General features: G+C 35.4%; 1 protein-coding gene across 11 annotated transcripts in view; it reads right to left on the reverse strand.

Moving 5' to 3' along the window:
• Positions 1–4,676: 4,676 nt before the first annotated feature.
• ZGRF1 (zinc finger GRF-type containing 1) overlaps positions 4,677–25,347 on the reverse strand; it is a 76,606-nt gene continuing 55,935 nt past the window's right edge. For 4 of the 11 annotated variants that reach the window (XM_025465955.3, XM_049104828.1, XM_025465956.3 and 1 more), the window contains 8 exons: positions 22,779–22,856; positions 22,237–22,384; positions 18,254–18,381; positions 15,234–15,357; positions 6,983–7,159; positions 6,710–6,844; positions 5,744–6,005; positions 4,679–5,370 (listed from right to left, as the gene is read on the reverse strand). In XM_025465955.3, the coding sequence (XP_025321740.3) occupies positions 5,216–5,370; positions 5,744–6,005; positions 6,710–6,844; positions 6,983–7,159; positions 15,234–15,357; positions 18,254–18,381; positions 22,237–22,384; positions 22,779–22,856 (1,207 nt within the window). In that variant the 3' untranslated portion in view covers positions 4,679–5,215. Of the gene's footprint in view, positions 5,371–5,743; positions 6,006–6,709; positions 6,845–6,982; positions 7,160–15,232; positions 15,358–15,394; positions 15,623–18,253; positions 18,382–22,236; positions 22,385–22,778; positions 22,857–25,347 lie in introns of those variants that run through there. The other 7 variants (XM_049104834.1, XM_049104833.1, XM_049104831.1 and 4 more) reach the window with 6 other exon arrangements.

The raw sequence follows: 25,347 nt of genomic DNA on the forward strand, positions 1-25,347 counted from the left end.
AAATTGTCTTTGACTTTTGACAACTTAATTACAATATGTCTCAGTGTAGCCATTTGGGTTCAACCTTCTTGGGGTCCTTTGGGTCTCATGGATCTGAATGTCCATTTCTCTCCCACAGGGTCTCTGATTGCTTTAACTATATAGTTTCTGTCCTTTTCTCTTTCTCTTCTCCTCCTGGAATTCCTATAATGTGAATATTGTTTCTTTTCATCGTGTGTCATAATTCACATAGGGTTTCTGCACTTTTTTTCATTTTTTAGTTTTTGCTCCTCTGACTGGATAATTTTCAATATCTGTTTCAATGTCTTCTATGTCACAAATTCTTCCTTCTGCATGGCTAAGTACTTTTGAAACTATTGAATTCTTCAGTTTAGTTATATTTTTTAACTATAGACTGCTGCTTTGTTTTTTGTTTCAGATGGTGCCTACTTCCTTGTTGAACTTGTTTTATTTATGCATTGTTTTCCAAATTTACATGTGCACTAAAAGGATCATTCACCATAATCAAGTGAGATTTATTCCTGGAATGCAAGGATAGTTCAACACATAAAAATCAATGTGATACACTGCAAAAATAGAATGAAAGAAAAGGATTTTATAATTTCAACAGATGCAGAAAAACCATATGACAAAATTCACTATCCATTCACAACAAATTCTTAACAAATTAGGCATAGAGGAACAGAGCTCAACATAATAAAGGCTTTATATGACAAGCCCACAGCTAATATCATACTCTATAATGAAAGGCTGAAAGCTTTTCCTCTAATATCAGGAACAAGACAAGGGTGCCTCAACTCACCACTCCTATTGAAGTGGTACTGAAGTTAAGCTAGGGCAACAAGGCAATAAAATTTTTTTTAAAAATTAAAAAAGGAAAAGGTATTGGAGTTGGGAACAAAGAAGCAAAAATGTCTCTGTTGCATATGACATGACATATATAGAAATCCTAAAGACTCAACAAAAACCTGTTTGATCTAATCAATAAATTCAGGAAAGCTGCAGAATACAAAATTAACACATAAAAATCAGTGGTGTTTCTATAAATTTTCTGAAAAAGAAATAAAGAAATTGATCTCAACTATAATTGCATCAAAAGAAGAAATACTTAGGAATAAATTTAAGGAGGTAAATGATCTCTACTCTGAAAAGTACAAGACATTGATGAAAGTAATCAAAGAACAAATATATGGAAAGGCTTCTCTTGTTCATAGGTTGGAAGAATTAATATTGTTAAAATGTCAAAACTTACCTAAAGCCATCTATAGATTTAATATAATCTCAAAAAAATATATAATCTCTATCAAGATTCTAATGGCTTTTTAAAAAAATCAAAGTAGATAAAACACTCCTACAATTTATATGGAACCATACAAAATTAGGAAGTGTGATGCCTCCTGCTTTTTTCTTTCTCCACAAAAGACCCCAAATAGCCAGAATCCCTGAGAAAGAACCAAGCTGGAGGCATTACACTTCCTAATTTCAAGCTATCCTACTAAAGCTGTGGTCATCAAAACAGCATGGTACTGGCACAAAAACAGACAAGTAGACTAATGGAACAGAATCAAGAGCTCAAAAATAAACCCAAGCTATACAGTCAATAGTTGACAAGGGAACAAAGAATACCAATAGAGAAGAGACAATCATTTCAATCAATGGTGCTGGAATAACTGGATATTCACATATAATGAAAGAAAACTGGACCCATATATTACAATACTCACAAAAATTAATTCAAAATGGATTAAAGATTTAAATGTAAGACCTGAAACCATAAAATCCTAGAAGAAAATATAGGAATAAATTTCCTTCCTTGACATGGACTTTGGTAATGATTTTTTTGTTGCATAAGCAACAAAATAAAAAACAAGTGGGACTACATCAAAGTAAAAGTCTTCTGCACAGCAAAAGGAACTCTCAACAAAGTGAAAAGAACATCTACAGAATGGGAAAAAATATTTGCAAGTCATATATCTGATAAAGAGTTAATATCCAAAATGTATAAACAACCTATACAACTCAGTAGCCACAAAACAAATAACCCAGTTTTAAAAATGGGCAAAAGACCTAAATAGACATTTCTTCAAAGACTTATGAAAGACCAAGAGGTACATGAAAAGATGTTCAACATCACTAGTCATTAAGGAAATACAAATTAAGACCACATTGAGATGTCTCTTCATGACTGTTTGAATGGCCAGGATTAAAAAGACAACATATGCCAGTGTGAATGTGGAGAAAAGAGAATCTTTGTGCACTGTTGCTTGTAGGATTATAAATTGATACAGCCACTATGGAAAACAGGATGGAGTTTCCTCAAAAATTTAAAAAATGGAAGTACCATATGATCCAGCAACTATGCTTCTGGAAATATATCCAAAGGAAATGAAAACTCTAACTCAGAAAGGTATCTGCACCCCTATCTTCATAGCAGTGTTATTTATAATAGCTTAGACATGGAAACAACCTAAGTGTCCATTGATGGATGAATGGATAAGGAAGTTATGATATAGGGGCATCTGACTGGCTCAATCAGTGGAGGGTGTAACTCCTGATCTTGAGGTTGTGAGTTTAAGCCCCACATTTGACATGGAGCTTACTTTATTTTTATTTTTATTTTTTTTTATAATTAGCAAACAAGGACTTTATTTATTTATTTTTAAAGATTTTATTTATTTATTCATGATAGTCACAGAGAGAGAGAGAGAGGCAGAGACACAGGCAGAGGGAGAAGCAGGCTCCATGCACCGGGAGCCCGACGTGGGATTCGATCCAGGGTCTCCAGGATCGCGCCCTGGGCCAAAGGCAGGCGCCAAACCGCTGCACCACCCAGGGATCCCCATGGAGCTTACTTTAAAAAAAAATAGAAGTTGTTATCTATCTATCTATATGAGTATTATTCAGCCATAAAAAATTAGAAGGGATCCCTGGGTGGCGCAGCGGTTTGGCGCCTGCCTTTGGCCCAGGGCGCGATCCTGGAGACCCGGGATCGAATCCCACGTCGGGCTCCCGGTTCATGGAGCCTGCTTCTCCCTCTGCCTATGTTTCTGCCTCTCTCTCTTTCTCTCTCTGTGACTATCATAAATAAATAAAAATTTAAAAAAATTTAAAAAAAAAATTAGAAAACCCTACCATTTGTGACAGCATGTATAATGCTAAGTAAAAAGAGTCAGACAAAGACAAATATTGTATGAGCTCACTTACATGTGGCATATTTAAAAAAATTTTTGGTAAGATTTTTTTTAAAAATTGCAAGAGAGCAAGATATGAGCAGGGGGAGGGGCAGAGGGAGAAGGAGAAACAGACTCCCTGCTGAGCAAGGAGCCCATTGTAGGCTTTGATCCCAGGACCCTGGGGTCATGACCTGAGCTAAAGACAGACACTTTAAGCCACTGAGTCACCCAGGCGCGCCTATACATGGAATATCAAAAACCAAAAAACCAAACTCCTAGATAAAAACATTGGACTTGTGATTACTAGAAGTGGAGTATAGAGGGAGGAGGAATTAGAGGAAGGTGATCAAAAGGTACAGAGTTCCAGTGATGTCATAAATAAGTACTAGAATGTGATACACAAAACAATGACTACAGCTAACACTGCTGTATGATAGACAAGAAAGTTGATGAGCTAATATATCCCAACAGTTCTCATTACAAGGAAAATATTTTCCTTTTTTCCTTTCTTTTTATTGTATCTATATGAGGAGATGATGTTAGCTGAATCCACTGCGGTAATCATTTCACAACATATGTGAATCAAACCAACATACTGTGTGTCTTAAACTTATGCAGTGATGTATGTCAATTATTTCTCAAAACTGGGATAAAAAAGAGTAGTATAAATAAGTGAATTGTTATTTTTACAGAATATTAAACAGGAATGAGAATATTAAAAACTATTAATATTCAAAACATGTGAATCAATCTTATGAGAATATTTAATAAATCAGATGTAAAAGCATAATGTGATTCCATTTATAAAAAGTCTGCACGTGATAACACACATTACAAATATGTTTTTAGAACTTATGATATCCTGAGAATAACAGTTTAGTATCACTGAGGTGACATGAAGAGGCTTCCTTGATGTTGATTATGTTCCATGAAGAGAGTGCTTGTTATAAAGATATATTCACTTTGTGAAAATTCACTTAGCTATATACTTGTAATTTATGTACTTTTCTATATATATGCATTAAAAAATACTTCAAAAAAATCCATTATATAGTCCATATGCCAATAACTCCTGTGTGAATAAATGCACAGGAAAAAGACTAGAAGGACATGACCCAGAGGTAGTCTTTCACTCATTCATTTGTTCATTCATCCAGCAGATACTTATTGAGCATCTGCTATACCAGGTATGTGCTGGGTATTGGCTATGGCCAGGTACTGGACCCTGCTAACTCCAGGAGTGAATTTCTAGTGTTTTTCTTCTTTTTATACTTCTAAAAAGTTTTATTGTGAATGTGTTCATTTATAAAATAACAGGACATTATATATATATATATATAAAATATATAAAAGTATATATAAATATATCTATTTATATATATTTATTATCATATATAAATATATTTATATATTTATAAATATATATATTTATTAATATATTTGTTACAATATATTAAATATATATAATATATATATTTAAGATTTTATCTACTTACTCACGAGAGACACAGAGAAGCAGAGGGAGAAGCAGGCTTCCAGCAAGGAGCCTGATGTGGGACTTGATCCCAGATCCTGGGATCATGCCCTGAGCCAAAGGCAAGATGCTCAACTGCTGAGCCACCCAGGCATCCCTATATATATTTATTTTTAAAAGATTCTAATAGAGCTATATACTTTAGAAAGTAGTATATTAATACAACTCTGTAGCCATGTTCTAATAGATGAATTTTTAGATATTTATTTTTGAAGTAACACTGGTATTCTCCAGGAAGGTTTTTCCATGCCTTTTGTAAAATTTATTCCTTTAGCAAACAGAAACCATAATTTTTAGAAAAAAATGTATTTTTATTAGTAGGATTTTATATTACCTTCAACATCTGCCTATCTAAATATAAGCAAGTGCATTTTTTTGAAGAGCAAATCTTTTATATGTGGCTATTTAATTATATTTAAATATTATAAAGTTTTTTAATAACAAAGTTTTAGGCTAATAAAAATTATAGAGTATAAAATGAATTTGAATTTATATAAATACAAATTATCTATACCATATCTTTTTGTGAATGTGATTTATCTTTAGATTTATCTTTTTCACTTTTTTTCTGCTTTTCTTCTGCTCGTTTTTCAAAATACTCTTTAAGAAGATGGTTCAGCTGTGGTTCACACTGGCTTGCATGTTGTAATCCATCTCTCCTTCCTTAAAAAGATATAAAACATAAGACAATATTTCATAGTGGTCCCCTACCATTTCAGTCATTTCTCACAGTGGCAAATCCAGGGCTGTTCCCACCTGAACCACTCCAAGTGCTAACTCAAAAGTCAGTTGTTTTGTTTTGTTTTTTAAAGATTTTATTCATTTATTTGAGAAAGAATATGAGTGGGGGTGAGGGGCAGAGGGAGAGGGACAAGCGGACTCCCCACTGGGCAGAGCTCAATATGAGGCTCAATCCCAGGATCCTGAGATCATGACCTGAACTGAAGTCATATGCATAACTGACTCAGCCACCCAGGTGCCCATCAAAAGTCAGTTTTAATTCAAAATGCTTGTATAAAACATATTTTTATTTTACCTTCACAGTGTTGGATTACACGTCCCCAGAGTCGATTTTTCCGCAAACAGGCTAAATTTCCCACGATCAATAAATGCCTCCTTCCTCTGGTCAGTGCAACATTCATTCTTTTTTCTGAATCAATAAATCCTACTTGTCTTGTCCTTACACAGGACAGAATAATGATCTCCTTTTCAGCTCCCTGAAAAGCATCTACTGTGGATACCTGCACAGCTTTAATATCAGGATTGTCAAAGTCCACGGCACTGAGTAAATGACAAAGCTATGGAGGAAAGAAGGAAGAGATCATACAGGGGAGGGAACATGAAGAACTTCAGCCCTGAACCTATTCACAGCAACCATTTTTATTTAACTGGTAATGGGTAATTTTCATTTTCTTTTTTTATGATTCGCACAGATTTGGTAGAAAGTTTCTAAAATGATACATAAATAAGTAGGGGAAAATATAAATTAGGAAACAAAATCAAATTGATGATTTATCTATTGCTGGGGAATTTATCTGGATATGCTAATTCAGAGCTGACAAACTAATAAGATGAAAAATATTTTTTAAAAAAGCAAAAAGTAGCTAGGAGTAATTGGCTTATGTGTACATTAATATCTGGTATCTATCTTTGATTAGTAAAATGAAATCATAATGAAAGAACATTTTGGAAAACAAAGATTGAATCCCATCTGTCCCAAAACACAAAGCACACACTGTATCTTCTTCCCTCTAATGTGTTTATTTGCATTTTCGCCCCAACAGCTGTAAACTGAATTTAATTAAACCTTGTTAGGTTTACATTTAATTATACAGAAAAAAAGCCAGACAGACAAAACTCTGAATTTTAAAAAATATGTTAACTATATTCCCAAAAGTTTTTAAGCACCAAACCAAACCACTACAACAAATGTAATATCAAAAATTATTTAACATAAAATTATAGTATTTAATATATAAGTACCATACTATGTAATACAAACCTTGTACATCTGGGATTTGTATAATGTTATCACCCCAATCATAGAGCCCGCTATCCCACTCGCAATCAGTGATTGAATCAGCTTGAGTGTAAAAGCAGCTTCTGCCACATTATGAAAGCTGTTATCTCTTTCAATCTGGAATAAGAAACAGATCCTAAATTGTATTTCCCAGAAAGGCTATGGAAAGACCACGAAAACCATATAAACAGCAATAGTAAAATTAAAGCAGGAAACTCAACCATGTTGACTCTCATTAACATTAATGTCATTTACCTGTTCAGGTCCTTTAATGTTATAGAAACATAGTGTTGGGAGCCATTCCAATAAAGGGCCCCTCTCTGTTTCAGAAATGCCATCCACAAGGTTTCCTTCATAAAACAGATCATTAGAGATAGCACTGATTGCAGGGTGACAACGGTACTGGGTTCTCAACAGAACTGGCTTATGGCCCTAAGAAATTTAAATGCAGAAAAGTAAAAAAAATTGAAGCATTTTTTTCTGCAGGGAAAAAAAAATAACGTTTTAAAATTTAAAAGTATCACCACATTGCACTCGTAGAAAATGAATTACAACCATGATGAAATAGACTATAAATAAATTTTTTAATTACTTAAAATAGTTTTATGGTAAACTATTATTATACCACAAAATTATAAAATATAAAACATGTCAAATCTTCAATTTATTATCTAATAAGTTTGGCACCTAACATAACCTAGGTTTCATAACCTATGCAGAGTTGGACTGACACTAAATTGAAAAGGAATCTTAAAAAAAAAAAAAAGAAAGAAAGTGTTGTTGATAACTCATTTCTTAATTTTGCTCCATGGGCACAAGCCATCTTTCATTTCGAATCTTCAGAGAAGTTTCCAATTTTGTTAGTGCACCATAAAATTCATACTTCATCTATTTTAGGACTCTTCTAGAGCATGTTATTTCTTTGAAAAATCTTCCATGGCCCTGTTTGAACATTTTGAATAACATCAAGGTACTCTAATAATGATAACACATAGTAAAAGGCAGGATTAATGATCACATAGATGAGGTATTTTTTATGGGAGAAAAACAGTAAAAAAAAACAATCTTTTTAATATAACAGCATGCATAGTATGCTAGCATTCATTAAAAGAGGGAAAATAAAAAAAAAGAGGGAAATATTTTATGTATTTGCTTACATTGGCGTAAATTATCACTAGAAGGATACAAGAAAAAGGTGACAGTTGCTTTGGAGGAGAGAAACTGAGTTGTTGGGGGATAGCAGTGAAAGTCTTCACTCTACCTTTTGGGTCCTCTTCACAAATTCTGAATCACGTGACTATGTTACCCATTCAAAAACGTTCTGGGATGCCTGGGTGGCTCAGCGGCTGAGCATCTGTCTTGGGCTCGGGGCATGATCCTGGGATCCAAGATCAAGTCCCGCATCAGGCTCCCTATAGAGAGCCTGCTTCTCCCTTTGCCTGTATCTCTGCCTCTCTCTCTCTGTGTCTCTCATGAAAAAATAAATAAATCTTTTAAAAAGAAGTTTTAAGAATCTAAATAATTTTTTAAATTAAGGTTTTTAAAAAGCCACTGGAAAGATCTGGCTCAAAAGAATCTTAACACTGACATGGAAGGGGTAGAAAGCTGTGCAATTCAGTTACAATTAAAATCTCAAGACAATTGAAAGATTGAGTCTTCACAAAATTGAGTACCACTCAACTCAAAACTCAAATCAACTTTATTTATTTTTTTTTTTATTTTTATTTTTTTTATTTATTTATGATAGTCACAGAGAGAGAGAGAGAGAGAGAGAGAGAGGCAGAGACACAGGCAGAGGGAGAAGCAGGCTCCATGCACCGGGAGCCTGACGTGGGATTTGATCCCGGGTCTCCAGGATCGTGCCCTGAGCCAAAGGCAGGCACCAAACCGCTGCGCCACCCAGGGATCCCTCAAATCAACTTTAAACTCAGTGTAAGGGGAAACTTCTGAAGAAGGTAGAATAAAACTGCCTTGCAGAATCCATTCTCTAATATCTAAAGGAACGAAGATAACAAAGTACTAAAAACAACAAAGAAAAAAATTAGCAGCCAAGCAACAGATAAAGGTTTATAGCCAACCCAATGCCATAAACTTTAAAAAGTACTTGTCATCAAGAAAGAAAATTTTAAGTGGAAGGGAGAAATGCAATACAGATCTTCCTTGACTTATGATGGGATAACAACCTGAAAAACCCATAAGTTGAAATTATCAAAAGTCGAAATGCATTTAATACATCTACCCCATGGAACACCATAGCTTAGCCTAGCCTACCTTAAACATGCTCAGGATACTTACATTAGCATACAATTGGGCTAAATCATCTAACACAATGCCTAATTTATAATAAAGTGTTGAATATTTCAAGCGACTTACTTACTACTGTACTGAAAGTGAAAAACAGAATGGTTATATGGGTGCAGAATGGTTATAAGTGTATGAGTTGTTTATTTTAATGATCATGTGACTGACTGGGAGCTGTAGCCCAGCATCATGAGAGAGGATCCTACCACATATTGTTAGCCTGGGAAAAGATCAAAATTCAAAATTCAAAGTAAACATCAAACTGAGAGGACACCTGAAATCCAGGAATATTCCTCATCTGGGAAAGGGACAATATCTCCAACCGTGTGGAGTTAATCCTGGTACAGGATATACAACAAAACCTTAGAAATGAGAGAGTGCATGTAAGCTAAAAAAGACAGCACATATTCTTAATTTAGTTCTATTCCAATCCCATCCCTACAATACTCCACTACCACCATATTTTCAGGATCCTAAGAAAATAGAGAATATAGAATACAAATCTGAGGGAGCTACCCAAGCATTAACATCAAGAAATCAAACAGTAATGGCAACTATGCAAACATACTATAGCTTCTCTCCCCAAATTAATGAAATAAAGGAAGACAATGAAAACAATATGTATAGAACCCAGCCTAGACAAACTATAACCAAGAAGCAAGAAAATTTTCAAGTATTCAAGCTTTAGAATATAATCAGAATATAACTGAATGAAATAAAATCTCAGAGGTCAGATGATGAAAAAGATAAGAAGATTAAAAAGGAAATTTTAATCCTAAAGAAACAAAGTAATTTTCTAGTATTATTAAAAACTGAACAAACTAAGAGCAGCAAAGAACAAATAGGATTTCTTCATAAAAACTCACTATAACCAAATTCAAAACTCAATGCAACTTCAAACTCAATGTAAGGGGAAAAGACATAGTAGAACAGCTTCACAGATAATAAAGATGAAACCAAAGTAACATAAATGGAAGACAAATAAAGACACCCAATATAAGAATAACTGGGAGACCTGTTTTAGAATGAATGTGTCCCCCACTTCAGTTCCTATGTTACAGCCCTAAACCTCAAAGTGATGGTATTTGGAGGTGAGACCTTTGGAAGGTAAGTAAGTTTAGATGAGATCATGAGGATGGGGTCTTCATGAAAGATTATTCTCATTATAAGAAGAGGAAGAGGCCAGAGTTTTCTCTCCACCATGTGACGATACAGCCAAGAGAGTTCTTATCAGGAAGCAAATCTGAAGGTACCTTGACACTGGCCTTCCCAGCCTCTAGAACTGTGAGAAATAAATGTCTGTTGGTTAAGCCACCCAGTATATGGCATTTTGTTATAGCATGCTGCACAGACTAAGCTACTGATCGAGAATTCAACAGGTGGAACGAAAACCTTTCATGAAACAAAGAAAGAAAAGAATCTCCATTTTGAGAGAACTTATATGATAGAATTAGTTACAGAAAGCTCCACACTGAGATATACAGTAATGAATTTTATCAACTTCAAGGTTATAAAGAGTTCTTGCATCCAGGTAGAAAAAATTGTTACAAGGGGAAAATAATCAGGCTGGCCCTAAAATTCACAGTAATAGCAACAATTCAACAAGTCAAAGGGCGATTTACATTTAAAGGCAATAGACATTTTGAAACAAAAAGAACTCAGGAAAGTAGGCATCTATGAGCCATTATTAAAAACAAACAGAAAACTGATGATGAAGTCCAAGGCACCCAGGTGAAAAGATGTAGTGAATTTTTTAAAAACAGAACTGATTCTAAATAATTGTACAAATTATGATTGTAAAACGAAAAGAATAATGATTTAACTAAAACATAGGAACATGGAAGGGATAAGAAAGGAAGGGAAAGCACAAGAACGCTAATATCTCTACCTTTTAGAGCAAAGAAATCAATCTGTCTAAAATCTCTTGTGAGAGGATCTTTTAGGAAAAAATATCTCTTATGGGTGATGAAATATTTATTTGAGATTTAATCATTTCTAGTTTCATTTCAGTTTTTCTACCTCTGCTAAGAAAGTACAGATTACTGAAAGTGGAAACAGGGATGCCTGGATGGCTCAGTGGTTGAGCATCTGCCTTTGGCTCAGGGCGTGATCCTGGAGTCCCAGGATGGAGTCCCACATTGGGCTCTCCCTGCATGGAGTCTGCTTCTCCCTCTGCCTATGTCTCTGCCTCTCTCTGTGTGTCTCTCATGAATAAATAAAATCTTTAAAAAAACAAAACAAAACAAAAAACTTCCCAAACTGAATTGCAAAGAGTAAAAAAAAAAAAAAAGTTGAAACAGCAAAATAACCCCTTAAATGCAACTTAAACTATCAACAATGAAAAATAAATAAATAATTAATAATAAATAAACTAGCAACAATGATAAAATTTTTCTTTTGGCAACAGATATTCTATAATCCTTTTGGTTCTAATATTTTAATCTTCTTATCAAAATAGCTTGATTTAGATTATTGCATCAAAACAACAGTTATATTACATAGCTAAGAAAATTGAGGTATATACATACAATGAAGTATTATTCAGCCATAAAATTTAATCATATAGACCAATGGAATAGAATAGAGGGCCCAGAAATAAACTCACACATAGTCAACTGATTTTTGACAAGCATGCCAAAACCATTCAATGGGTAAAGGACAGTTTTTCAACAAATGGTGCTGGGAAAAACAGCACCATTTCTACATCGAAAATAAAAAAGTTGGACTGTACCTTATACCATATACAAAAACTAACTCAAAATGGATCAAAGAATTAACTGTAAGAGCCAAAATCATAAAACTCTTAAAAGAAAACATTGGGGGAAATCTGTATGACACTGGACTAGGCAACAATTTCATCTCTATGACACCAAAATCACAAGCAACACAAGAAAAAAAATAGATAAATTGGACTTCATCAAAATTACAAACTTGTGTGTGTCTAATGATACTGTCAAGGGGTGCCTGGGTGGCTCAGTTGGTTAAGTGTTCAACTCTTGATTTTGGCTCAGGTTATGATCTCAGTGTGGTGACTACACCCCATGGAAGACTCTGTACTGGCCTAGAGTGTACCTAAGAGTCTATCTCTCTGGACACCTGGGTGGCTCAGGGAGTGATCCTGGAGCCCCAGGATCGAGTCCTGCATCAGGCTCCCTACATGGAGCCTGCTTCTCCCTCTGCCTGTGTCTTTGCCTCCCTCTCTGTGTGCCTCTCATGAATAAATAAATAAAATCTTAAAAAAAAAAAAAAAAAAGAGTCTCTCTCTCTCTCTCTACCAACCCCCCTACTTGCTCATGTGTTCTCTCTCACTCAAAAAAAAAAAAAAAGATATTGTCAAGAGAACAAAAAACTACCTAAGAATGGAAGAAAATATTTGCAAACAATGTATCTGATAAGGATTTAATATCCAGGATATATAAAGAATATATAAAACTCAACATCAAAAAAACAAACATCCCAATTCAAACTTGAATAAGCATTTTTCCGAAGATAAGTGCATGAAAAAATGCTCAGTGTCATTAGTCATTAGGGAAACCACAATGAGATACCTACTTCACACCCAATGAGAATTATTATTTAAAAAACCCAAGAAACATAAAACAAAAAAACAAATACTGGTGAAGATGTAGGGAAATTGGAACATTTTGTAGGGAAATTGCTGTTGGGAACGTAAATCGTGCAGCTGATATGGAAAACAGTTTGGTGGTTAAACATAAAATTAAGCATGTGGAGAAAGGAGAATACTCGTGCACTGTTAGTGGGAATGCAAACTGGTGCAGCCACCCTGAAAAATCATATGGAGGTTCCTCAGAAAGTTAAAAATAGAAATACCCTATCATCCAGGGTATTTGCACTTGTGAATATTTACCCCCAAAATACATAAACACTAATTCAAAGGCATACATGCACCCCGATGTTACCAAATTATGGAAACAGCCCAAGTATCCACTGACTGATGAACGGATCAAGAAGTGGTATATATAATACAGCAGAATATTATTCAGCCATAAGAAAAAATGAAATCTTGCCATTTGCAATGACATGAATAGAGCTAGAGAGTATAATGCTAAGTAAAATAAGTCAGTCCGAAGAGACAAATAACATGATTTCACTCCTATGTGAAAGTTAAGAAACAAAACAAATGAGCAAAGGGAAAAAAGAGAGAAGCAAACCAAGAAACAGACTCTCAACTACAGAGAACAAACTGATGGCTACTAGAGGGGAAGTGTGTAGGGGGATGGGTTAAACAGGTGATAGAGATTAAGGAGGGCACTTGTGAGAAGCACCCAGTGTTATATGAAAGAAATGAATTACTAAATTGTACACCTGAATTTTAACCAATTGAATATGAATAAAAACTTAAAAACTAAACTGAGAATGGAAAAAAACAAAAAACTGAGAATGGATAAAAAAAAAACATTAAATTACTATATGATCTAGTTGTAGCACAAACAGGTATTTGTATACCAATGTTTATAGCACAATTATTCACAATAGCTGAAAGATAAGCTAAATATCCATCCATGGATGACTGGATAAATAAAATGTGGTATTATACACAATGGAATATTATTTGGCCTTAACAAGGAATGAAATTCTGACACATACTACAACTACAACATGGATGAACCCTGAATGAGCTTATGCCAAGTAAATAAGCCAAACACAAAAGGACAAATATTGTAGGATTCCATTTATATTAAATACCTAGAGCAGGCAAATGCATAGAGGCAGAAAGTAAAATAGAGGTTATCAGTTCAAGAAAGAAGGGCATTAAACAATGGGTACAAAGTTTCCGTTGGAATAATGGAAAATGTTCTAGAAATGAATAGGGTGATGATTGCACTACATTGTGAATGTACTTTTTAAAAAATGTAATATATTACTGACATATGCTACATTGTGGATGAACCTCAGAAACACTGTACTAAGTGACAGAAGCCAGGCACAAAAGGTCACATATTGTACAGATTCCAAGTTGTATGATATGAAAGTTGTGAGACTATATGATATAAAATCTCCTGAATAGATAAATCTATACAGACTGAAAACAGACTGGTGGTTCCAGGGGCTGGAGGAAGGAGTGAATGAAGAGTAACTGCTAAATGGGTATGGGGTTTTATTTTAGGGTAATAAAATGTTTTGAAACTAGAGAGAGATCATTGTTACATAGTACTGTGAATGTACTAAATGCCACTGACTTATTCACTTTAAAGTAGTTAATTTTATGTTATGTGAATGTCACTTCAATTTAAAAATATATTTTTTTAGGGCAGCCCTGGTGGCTCAGAGGTTTAGCACCACCTTCAGCCCAGGGCGTGATCCTGGAGACGAGGGATCGAGTCCCACATCGGGCTCCCTGCATGGAGCCTGCTTCTCCCTTGCCTGTCTCTCTCTCTCTCTCTCTCCTGTGTCTCTCATGAATAAATAAATAAAATCTTTAAAATATATATTTTTTTAATATTTTTTTTTAATTTTTATTTATTTATGATAGGCACACAGTGAGAGAGAGAGAGGCAGAGACACAGGCAGAGGGAGAAGCAGGCTCCATGCACTGGGAGCCCAACGTGGGATTTGATCCCAGATCTCCAGGATCGCGCCCTGGGCCAAAGGCAGGTGCTAAACCGCTGTGCCACCCGGGATCCCTAAAAATATATTAATAATTAATTTAAAAGATTCTTTTAAATATGTAGCAGCACTCTACAACAGCTCTACAATAGGGGACATGGATAATAGAGACATTATAGAATTTTTAAAAATTTTAGAGCAAAAGCAATGTATTTATTACCCACTGCTAAAGTACATAGGGAAAAGATTCATTTTATAAAAGGGCACTTAACTTACAGAGTTCTACTAATCTTTAAGAGGGGTACTTTCTGGGGCAGCCCTGGTGGCTTAGCAGTTTAGTGCTGCCATCAGCCCGAGGTGTGATCCTAGAGACCCAGGATCGAGTCCCACATCAGGCTCCCTGCATGGAGCCTGCTTCTCCCTCTGCCTGTGTCTCTGCCTCTCTCTGTGTGTGTGTCTCTCATGAATAAATAAAATCTTTAAAAAAAAAAAAAAAAAAAAAAGAGGAGTACTTTCTAAACAATTCCAGTTAAAATTATTTTAGGGCATGGAGTAGTTCTAATATTTTAATTTTCTATCAATCTATACAGTGTATAATCAATAAATGATGATTATGTATTGAATTAAGCAGTAGTACCATTAAGCAAAGCCGATCAAAAAGAGTTTGTTCCAATCCATTTTCATGGGCTGCATCAGAACCCTGAATAGTAGGAGAAAGCTGTTTAGGATCTCCAACAAGAATCAGCTTTTCACACTCAAACCTAAAAACAGAATTCCAAGAGTTAATCTAAGCAACAATAACAAAAAGCACACATCAACATCATTTATTGCACTATTTTCTTTTTTTTAAAGATTTATTTATTTGGGGTGCCTGGGTGGCTCAGTCAGTTAAGCATCTGCCTTCAGCTCAGATCATGATCCCAGGATCCTGAGATGGAGCCCGGAGTTGGGCTCCCTGCTCAGCGGAGTCTGCTTATTCCTCTGCCTCTGTCTCTCTCCTTGCTTGTGCTCTTTCTCACTCTTTCTCTGTCAAATAAATAAATAAAATCTTTTTTAAAAATAAAGATTTAATTATTTATTGAGAGAGAGAGAGAGCAGAGGTGAGGGTGGTGGGACAGAGGGAGAGGGTGAGAGAAACATAAGCAGACTCTTCACTGAGCCCAGAGCCCAACCAGGCTTGATGGAGCTTGAACAAGCTTGATCTCATGACCCTGAGATCACAACTCTGAACCTAAACCAAGAGTCAGAGGCTTAACCAACTCTGCCACCAAGTGCCCCTTGTTGCACTATTTTCTAACCTATATTTCAAAGGACTTGCATACCACAAAGAGTTCTGGGAAATGGGGTGCCTGGCTGGCTCAGTCAGCAGAGCATGCAATTCTTAATTTCAGGGTTATGAATTTGAGCCCCACCTGGGTGTAAAGCTTACTTGAAAATTAAAAATCTTAAAAAAAAAAAAAAGAATTCTGGACACTAACAATGCTTAATAATGTTAACAAATGTATTAAAGGGATTTGAAGTTATTCAGTAAAAAGTCCTTTACAACTTTTTTTCCACATAAAACTTGCTAAATGTCCCCCTGCCTCTGCATGGAATTAGCATTTTGCAGAACACATTTTGAGAAACAAGAACTCTTAAATTCTATAAACTCAGAGGTTTTCTTAGAAGTTATTTGGCTTAAGCTCTTGTCTTAGAGATGAAATAAAAATTAGTCTCCTGGGGCTAAATGTCTTTCTAAATAGAGGTAGGATATTGTGGGAAAATGTTTGTAGAAAAACCTATATCCAAATCTCAGCTTTATTATATTCTATGGACAAGACAAGTTATTCTACTTTTCCAAGCTTCAGTATTCTTACTGGTAACCTGGATGTGTTAATACCTTGCAAAACTGTTTTAGGGACTTAGTGAAATATATAATGTGTTTAGTATACAGTAGGTGCTCCACAAGTAATACTCCACTATCCTCCATGCAAAGCCTTACTGTTCCTCTATTCCTGGCTCCTGAGAAGGGTGACCAACTCATCCTGGTTTGCCCAGGACTGTCCCAGTTTACCCTAAAATTCCCATTATGCAGGACCTCCCAAGTCCCGGGCAAATCATGAGAGTTGGTACCCTGTACCCTCATTAATTGGGGATAGAGCAAGGACTAAAACTCAGGCCTACTGAGTCCTAGTCTAGCACTCTTTCTGCCACCTTTAGGATCCCTCAATTAGAGATGCTTTACAAGCATAATGTTTCAATTAGCTGATACAGCTTAGATGTCATAGTCTTCTAAATTTTAGTAGATACATTTTCAACTTATTTTTCTTTATATATTTTATATCTTTTCATAATATAAATATTATTTTCAGAACCTAAACACTGGAATTTTATCAAAGTAAGCAACTGAAGAATCTTCTTCAGTTGGCTTATATTCTCAAAGTAGGACTAAAGTAGAACCTTTAATGAAGTAGAGAAATCTGCAAGGTCCTAGAGCACTAGACCTATCAAGGCTTTAAAAATTATGTGAACTGGGGCACCTGGGTGGCTCAGTCAGTTAAGCTTCCAACTCTTGATTTCAGCTCAGGTTATGATATCAGGGTCCTGGGATAAAGCCCTGCATCGGGCTCCATCCTCAATGGGAGTATGCGTGAGGTTCTCTCTTTCTCTCCCTCCCCTCCCCCAACTCATGTTTTCTGTCTCTCTTAAATAAATAAATAAATCTTTTTAAAAAATCATGTGATCTATCATCAGGGAAATATAAATCAAAACTACAACAAGATGCTACTTTATAGCTGTTAGAATGGCTTAAATCAACATAAGAAACAATGGGTATTGGTGAGGATGTGGGAAAAAAGGAGCTCATGCACTGTTGATGGGAGTGCAAACTAGTACAGCCATTGTGGAAAACAGTATGAAGGTTCCTCAAAAAATTAAAAGCAGAACTATCCTACGATCTACCAATTGCACTACTGGTATTTACCCAAAGAATACAAAAACAATAATTCAAAGGGACAATGCACCCTTATGTTTATAGCAGCATTATTTATAATAGCCAAGATATGGAAGCTGCCCAAGTGTCCATCGATTGATGAACGGGTAAAGAAATGGTGTATGTGTGTGTGTGTGTGTGTAATGGAGTATCATTCAGCCATAAAAAAGAATGATATCTTGCGATTTGCAATGATATACAGGATCTAGAGGATATAATGCTAAGCAATCAGTCAGAGAAAGACAATTATATGATTTCAATCGTATGTGGAATTTAAGAAATAAAATAAACAAGTAAAGGGAAAAAACAAGAGAGACAGAGACAAATCAAGAAATAAACTTTTAATTATAGAGAACTGGTTGTTACCAGAGGGGAGGTTGGGGGGGGGGGGGGGAAGGGTTAAATAAGTGTTAAATAATGTAACAATGTATGTTAATTCATTGAAATTAAAATTAAAACTTAAAAAAAAAGAATTATGCGATCCAAGTATCTAAACTGTGATCTAACAAAATTTTGACACATTAACCACCCCCCTAAATTTTCCTCTGCATTCTTTTAAAAAAATCAGCTTTGTACCTAAATTGCTAAGAATTTTCATAAAAGTTTGGTAAGAGTTTGAAGCACAAATTTATTTGAAATAATTATGACAGCTAAGTGTTTTCTGGAAAAAAAATTTTTTAAGTTACCTTGCAATAGGAAGGAGAGAGGCCGGTTCAGTTATTTGACTACACTCATCCAGCACAACTACAGGAAATTTAAGATCATTCATACATGGGAATGGGCAAGCTGCACAGGTAACTCCAACTACTCGTACCTTTATTACAACAAGAATATTATTATTAATCAACAACTTTCTTAGAAAATAAGATAATGTATTTATCAAAGAACTTTTAAGGCTAAAATAAGAAATGAGCTGTCCTATTTACTTATCGGCAATCAAAAATCACAGGTCACTTTATCTCCACATTTTTATTATTTCCACATAGGAAATGGATATCACAGAACATAGGCTACTTAAGCCACAACCCCCTTAATAAGAACAAATAGAAGGCACGTTTTGATATTACAAGGAAGGTATTACAATACCAAAGATTTTTTAAAATATTAAGGATGACATACATATTTTATCCTTCTAGAGGAAGCTGAATAAATACAACATGCATTAGTATCAACACAGGCCAAAGTTCTCCACAAGGAGCTCCGAACATGCTAATGAACTGTACTCTGCTTAACCTTCAGCACACTAGGATTTTTTACTTATCTAAGAAAATAAAGGTGGCTAACTATTTCTAAACTACAGTAAATTAAAGTGTACTTGTGGCCTATAAGTATATTTGAATTTAATAATTCTCAAATATTAAAACAGAATACCATTATTCTCAAGACAAAAAGCCTGATAAAAAAGCTAATATTTAGCCTCTTGAACTAAATATAAACAAGAGGAAAATCACTGAACTTTCTAATTAGATGTAGTCAATTGCCCTAATAGTCTAATAGCTACACACACACACACATGCATATATAATTTTCTCTCCTAACAATCTGAAATATAGTTCCACTTTCTGGTAGCAAGGGTAGTCCACACAAACTGATATTTTTTGTCAGTAAATGTGACTGACACAAATATGCTTTATGAATTAATACTGCCTCCACATATCCTGTGAAATAATAAATATTATACCATACTTTATTTAATAATAAATAATTTGTTAAAAAATAATAATAACATTCGTCATATACAATAGCCCTCTGTCAGGTTTTCTTTTTGTTAAAAAAAATAAAATAAAAAAAAAAAATCCCAAAGCCTCATTTATATAGAAATTCCACAGTTTTTAAATATTCAGCTCTTTTAAAATGATCCAGCAGAAGATACCATCGTAGCAATGTACACTGCTCATAGTGCCACTCTCAAACATCATTCATTATTTAATTGCCAGGAACTGTATCTGATAAAGACAACCTAAGAATGAGACCCTGAAAGTTGTGAACCAGGAAGCAATTTTTTTTAAAGAAATTTCTAACACAAAAGCCTAAAGAACTAAGTTTTCTTTAAAATGTTTTGATTTTTTTCTTTTGTCATTATATTGTACTAAGATTCTACCCACTGAAGAGATTTTATTATTGATCTAGGAAATAGTAATTAACTATGAGGCATTTTTAAAATTTAATTTTATTGTAAAGACATATCACTTTAGAAAAGTGTTAGCTCTGAATGCCTAATTGGACCTTAGAAATTTGTTAGACAAAACTTTTTTTAATATGTTCCCTTTATTTTATTTTTTTTTTAAGATTTTATTTATTTATTCATAGACAGAGAGAGGCAGAGACACAGGCAGAGGAAGAAGCAGGCATCATACAGAGAGCCTGGCGTCGGACTCGATCCAGGGTCTCCAGGATCACGCCCTGGGCTCCAGGTGGCGATAAACCACTGAGCCACCAGGGCTGCCCAATATGTTCCCTTTTAATTAATTAATTAATTAATTTATGAAAGTCACACATAGAGAGAGAGAGAGAGAGAAGCAGGCTCCATGCACCGGGAGCCCGACGTGGGACTCGATCCCCGGTCTCCAGGATCGCGCCCTGGGCCAAAGGCAGGTGCTAAACCGCTGCGCCACCCAGAGATCCCCAACCAATATGTTCCCTTTAAAAGAGTTTCATGGGAAGCCCGGGTGGCTCAGCGGTTTAGCACCGCCTTCAGCCCAGGGCCTGATCCTGGAGACTCGGAATCGAGTCCTACCTCAGGCTCCCTGCATGGAACCTGCTTCTCCCTCTGCCTGTGTCTCTGCCTCTCGCCTTTCTCTCTCTCTCTCTCTCTCTGTGTGTGTGTGTGTCTCTCATGATTAAATAAATAAAATCTTTTTTAAAAAAATAAAAGAGTTTCATGTGGGGCTCCTGGGTGGCTCAGTTGAACACCTGACTACTGGTTTCAGCTCAGGTTATGATCTCATGGGTCATGATCTCATAGGTTGTGAGATGGAGCCCTGCATCTAGCTCAGAGCTCTGCAGGGAGCCTGCTTGAAGATTCCCACCCTCCATCCCTCCCCTCATGCGCACATGTGTTCATGAGCATGAACTCTCTCTCTCTCTTTAAAATAAATAAATAAATCTTTAAAAATAAATAAATAAGAGTTTTCATTTGTGAACAGATAACATCAGTGAGCTGATATCAGATTATGCTATCTGGGCTTTCACTTAAAATTATCAAAAAATCATTGGGTGACAGCACTGAGGGGGGCATTGGATGGGATGAGCACTGGGTGCTATATGTTGGCAAATCGAACTCCAATTAAAAAATATACAAAAAAAATTTTATATACCAGAAAAAAAATACGATCAGAAAATTATCAAAAAATCATTAACAATTATTCTTACAAATCAATATTATGTTGGATGAGTAAAATGGTAAGTAATTTGCATTAACTGAACACAAACCAAGCCCTTCTGGATTTAGTTGGGGAGAAGGAAATAGAGTTACTTCTATAACTCAAAATAGAAAGCTAGTCTGAAGCCTTTCAAGGACTTCTGTAACCAAAACTTGTAGATTGGTTGTTATTTCCAATTTCTCCCTCCCTCCCTGTGACAGTATTATACATCCATACCCTTTGTCATGTAACTTTGCAGTGTTTCCCACTAGAGAAGTAGGTGGAGTATATTTCCCTGTCCTACTAATGTTAGGCTTGGCCATAAGACCCTGTTGTAGCAAACTGAGTATCAGCAGACACGATATGTACAAAAGCTTTAAATGTATTTTGTGATTCATCCTGCCTTTTTGCACTTCTGCCATGTATCAAGAGAAAGCCATCATGCCATAGGCAACTGCTGTTCTCAGAATAAGAGACCTGAACTATAGCCTCCAGTGGGGCCATGTCAATTGACCTCTAGAGTCGTAAGTTTGTTGTCTTATTGAGATTTTGTTAAGCAGTATTATTTCTGAAATAGCTAAGCAATATGCGGACCCAAGTATGTTGATTTTTCCAAATCTTTTGCAGAAAGTAACTAATGTCCACATGGTCCAAGAAGTCAACAATCTTCTTTTCCTCCCTTCCTCTTTCTTTTCCTTATGCTCTCCTTTCACTGGAGGAAGCTACTCATTAACTTCTTTCTCATCAGCTACCATCTGAAGGGAGCTGCCCTGAATCAGAAGCTGATAAAGGGGATGATGCTACTTGTTATAGCTTGGGATCCTGTGTGTTCAGTCTTGGCCCATACTTAGAAGCAAGTATCTCAGCCTCCTAGATTCTCAGATATAGACAGACCCTGGAAGGCTTGGCTTGCTAGGAAAGCATTAAAGACAAATCTCACTTGGGTATTTTGCCCAGGGTCAGACCTTCTTTTCCCTCCCCATTTCACCTTAAAAAAAAAAAAAAAAAAACAGGTTTCTTTTAACTTGCCAGGTAATCTATTCCTACCCCTTCTCTTTCCTCTTTAAGTGTTTAAAAAGATACAAATATGGAAAAGGAGAAAGGTAATTCAGACCTGGTGAGTTAGATCTGTTCACAAATTTGAAGAATGTTCTTTGATAAGATAAAACATGCACTGGATAGACATACACACACCTTATTTTAATCTAAGCTATCACAGTCATTTATTTTATTTAAAGGAAATATTTTCCATCAGCAGGAATAAAGGGATTCTGAATAGTATATATAAAATTAAGAAACAAACCTACCTGCTTCAGCAGGGTTTTATTGGTCCCCAGTTTATGCTGCTCAATACTTTTTCTGACATAGACCCTTTCCAGAGGAGTCAAGTCTTCTTTCATTAGTGCATGTAGTTCTTTTAGTTGTTCATTTTCATTTTCTGAGCCAGCATGCAAACTAAAAAAATAATTACGTAAAAGAATACCCCTCTTGATCCCATTTTCACAACATTGTAAAAAAGTAAAATAAAGATTTTCTCAGCTAACCGAAAAAAAAAAAAAAAAAGATAAAACCTTCTCCACTCTTCTTCATAGACTAAGTTTAAGGGACACCTCAGTGGCTCAGTGGTTGAGTGTCTGCCTTCAGCTCAGGGAGTGATCCTGGAATCTGGGATCGAGTCCCACACTGGGCTCCCTCCAAGAAGCCTGCTTCTCTCTCTGCCTACGTCTCTGACTCTCTCTGTCTCTCATGAATAAATAAATAAAATCTTTTTAAAAATACTAAATTTAAAATTATATAAAATTATTATACTTCTTTGAGCGCTGTGACTTTTGGAATTCAGTGTTCTTACCTATAAGGTAAAATTGGCTTGGCAATCTTCCTGACACTCCCAACTCTGACGAACTTTTCAAAACCAAGACTGAGAAGCCTTTAAAGAAAACAAGGTAAAATAGATTCTGATCATTTCAAAGAATATAAAGCAAAGTTTCATCTAATATTTATGTTATTAAAATTAATTTTGTTTAACGGTATATTTTATAGTTATAGAATTCAATCTGATATGCTTAAACTCAGTAGATGCAATGTAAGTAAAAAACCTATTTATATATAATGTATTTTATAGGGAATTTTTAATTGTATTGAAGGTTCATTAAATGTTTATAAGATATCAATGTCAGCATTTATGACAAATAAAATTGTCTCTAATGACATAATAGTATGGAAAACAATAGCTATCATATACTTAGCATCAGGATTTATTAGGAATGCATACCTCATCTTTACATACATTATCTCATTTAATACTCATTAAAGCTCTGCATGGTAGTATTTTATCTTAGAATGAGGACTCCAAAAGTGAAGTATTTTGCTGAGGACAAAACTAATAAGTAGGGTCAGCCATGATTCAACCTAGGCAAGTCTGTCTACCTCCAAAGGCTATGATCATTTTTCTACATACATCACCCTCAATTAGGACTTTGTGAAGAAGCAACTTTCACCCACCTTCCCTCTCCTGTATCTTACAGCTCTGGCTCTATGCTCGGAACAGAATAGGGAGCTCAATGAACATCCAGTCCTCTACAACACCTTCTGTCACCTCAAATGGGAAATTAAAGACTAGAAAACTAAATAAACTATCCACATATAGTTTTCCAAAATTATTTTAAAGTAGTTTACTTAAGGTCAATACATGGATAGATTTTAACTTCTGCATATTTCATAGTCCTCATCTTGGAGAACACTCAGCTACTTTTTTAGTCTGAAAACATAGATTACATTTTTTTCAGTGCAATTTTATGTTAATTCTATGGTAACAGAGGATGCAATATCCTCATCATACCACTAAAATAGGGTAAAAAGCATGTCTGGGGGAACCTGGGTGGTTCAGTTAGGTATCTTCTTGATTTTGGCTCAGGTCATGATCTCAGGGTCTTGAGATCCAGCCCAGCTGAAGTTTGCTTGTCCCTCTCCCTTTGTTCCTCCCTCACCCTCTCATATGCTCTAATATAAATAAAATCTTAAAAAAAAAAAAAGTACATTTCATTTCTTCTCAAGAAACTCTTTGTTCCATCCTGTCCATTACAGTCAGAATATATTGTCCAAATACACTGCTAAGTGTTATTTTAATGTGAAGAAATGCGTGAGTCTAGCCTATATGCAGACTAAATATGGATTATAGATCTATATTTCTCAGGTCCTTATCAGAAACTTAAACACTGAAGAATCTTTCCTAAATGTTTAAGTATTCAATACTTACCTTCCTTCTTTGTTCTAACTTTATGATTTCTCTTTTCTAACAGGATGCAGTTAAAATTTCATCTCAAGCTAAGCAATCTAAAGCTTTTTCCTGTTTAGCCCCCAAGTAACTCCTCATTGTCTTAATAAATATATTCAGCTTCTGTTTTAGATTACTTAGAAGAGTGTACACTGGCAGATCCTTTCTGAAGGACGATTTTGCAAAATATATTTTATTTTAGAGGGAGGGTGTGCAAGTAGGGCAGAGGGAGAGGGAGAAGAACAAGCTGATTGCATTGAAGGTAGAGCCCAAAGCAGGGCTTGATCTCATGACCCTGAGATCCTGACCTGTGCAGAAACTAAGAGTCAGACACTTAACTGCTTAACTGACTGAGTCACACAGGTGCCCCTTTCTTTGCATTTTAATAAAATTTTACACAATCACAAAAATTTTACACCTGTAGGACAGACTGTGATTGCCTTCCTTAGATCCTTCTTATTGAAATAAAAAACTTAATCTGACTAAACTGATCAGCTATTTTACTGTTATATGTTCCTACAGACAGGTATATAAGAGAATAACCCATAATTTGGCTCTGTAGTTTTAGCCTACTTCCAAGGTTCTTGAGTCAAAGGATTTTTATTCATGGCACAAGAAGCAGTATAAGCATCCCCAAATATGGATCCCAATTCCCTTGGTGCCCAAGTCCAATGGAAAGACCAGAGAGTCCAGATAGATCCCTGCACATGCAAGGTGTTGAGCCATAGAAAAGGAATACCGAACTTGGAGAGCCAGTACTTTTATAAATCAGTAAGCAAGCTGTTCTTTGTCCTGGACCTGGTCAATCAAGGTGCTTGCTGCAAACACTGAGAAATGTCCTGGCTAATAGTGGTCTGGGCCTTGGATCCTACTGAAACCCTACTGGGATGCTCAGTATCCCAAAGCAGATTGAGTCCCTCAACAATATACTTTTAGCCCTATGTGTTCTTCACTGAACTTAATTTTTAAGTGAGCATCCTATCCTTGTGCCAAAATTGTCAGGTTTGGTATTTGATTTTATCCTATTACAACCTAATGAGTTAGTTTACTACGGTTTCATGGATGCTGGCTCTTAATTCAGAAACAAAGGTCTTACATTTTTGAGACACCGACAAAAATGTGCATGAACACTCAGGGACCAAGA

Source organism: Canis lupus, chromosome 32 (genome assembly GCF_003254725.2).
Source record: "Canis lupus dingo isolate Sandy chromosome 32, ASM325472v2, whole genome shotgun sequence".
NCBI classification, from domain to species: Eukaryota; Metazoa; Chordata; class Mammalia; order Carnivora; family Canidae; genus Canis; species Canis lupus.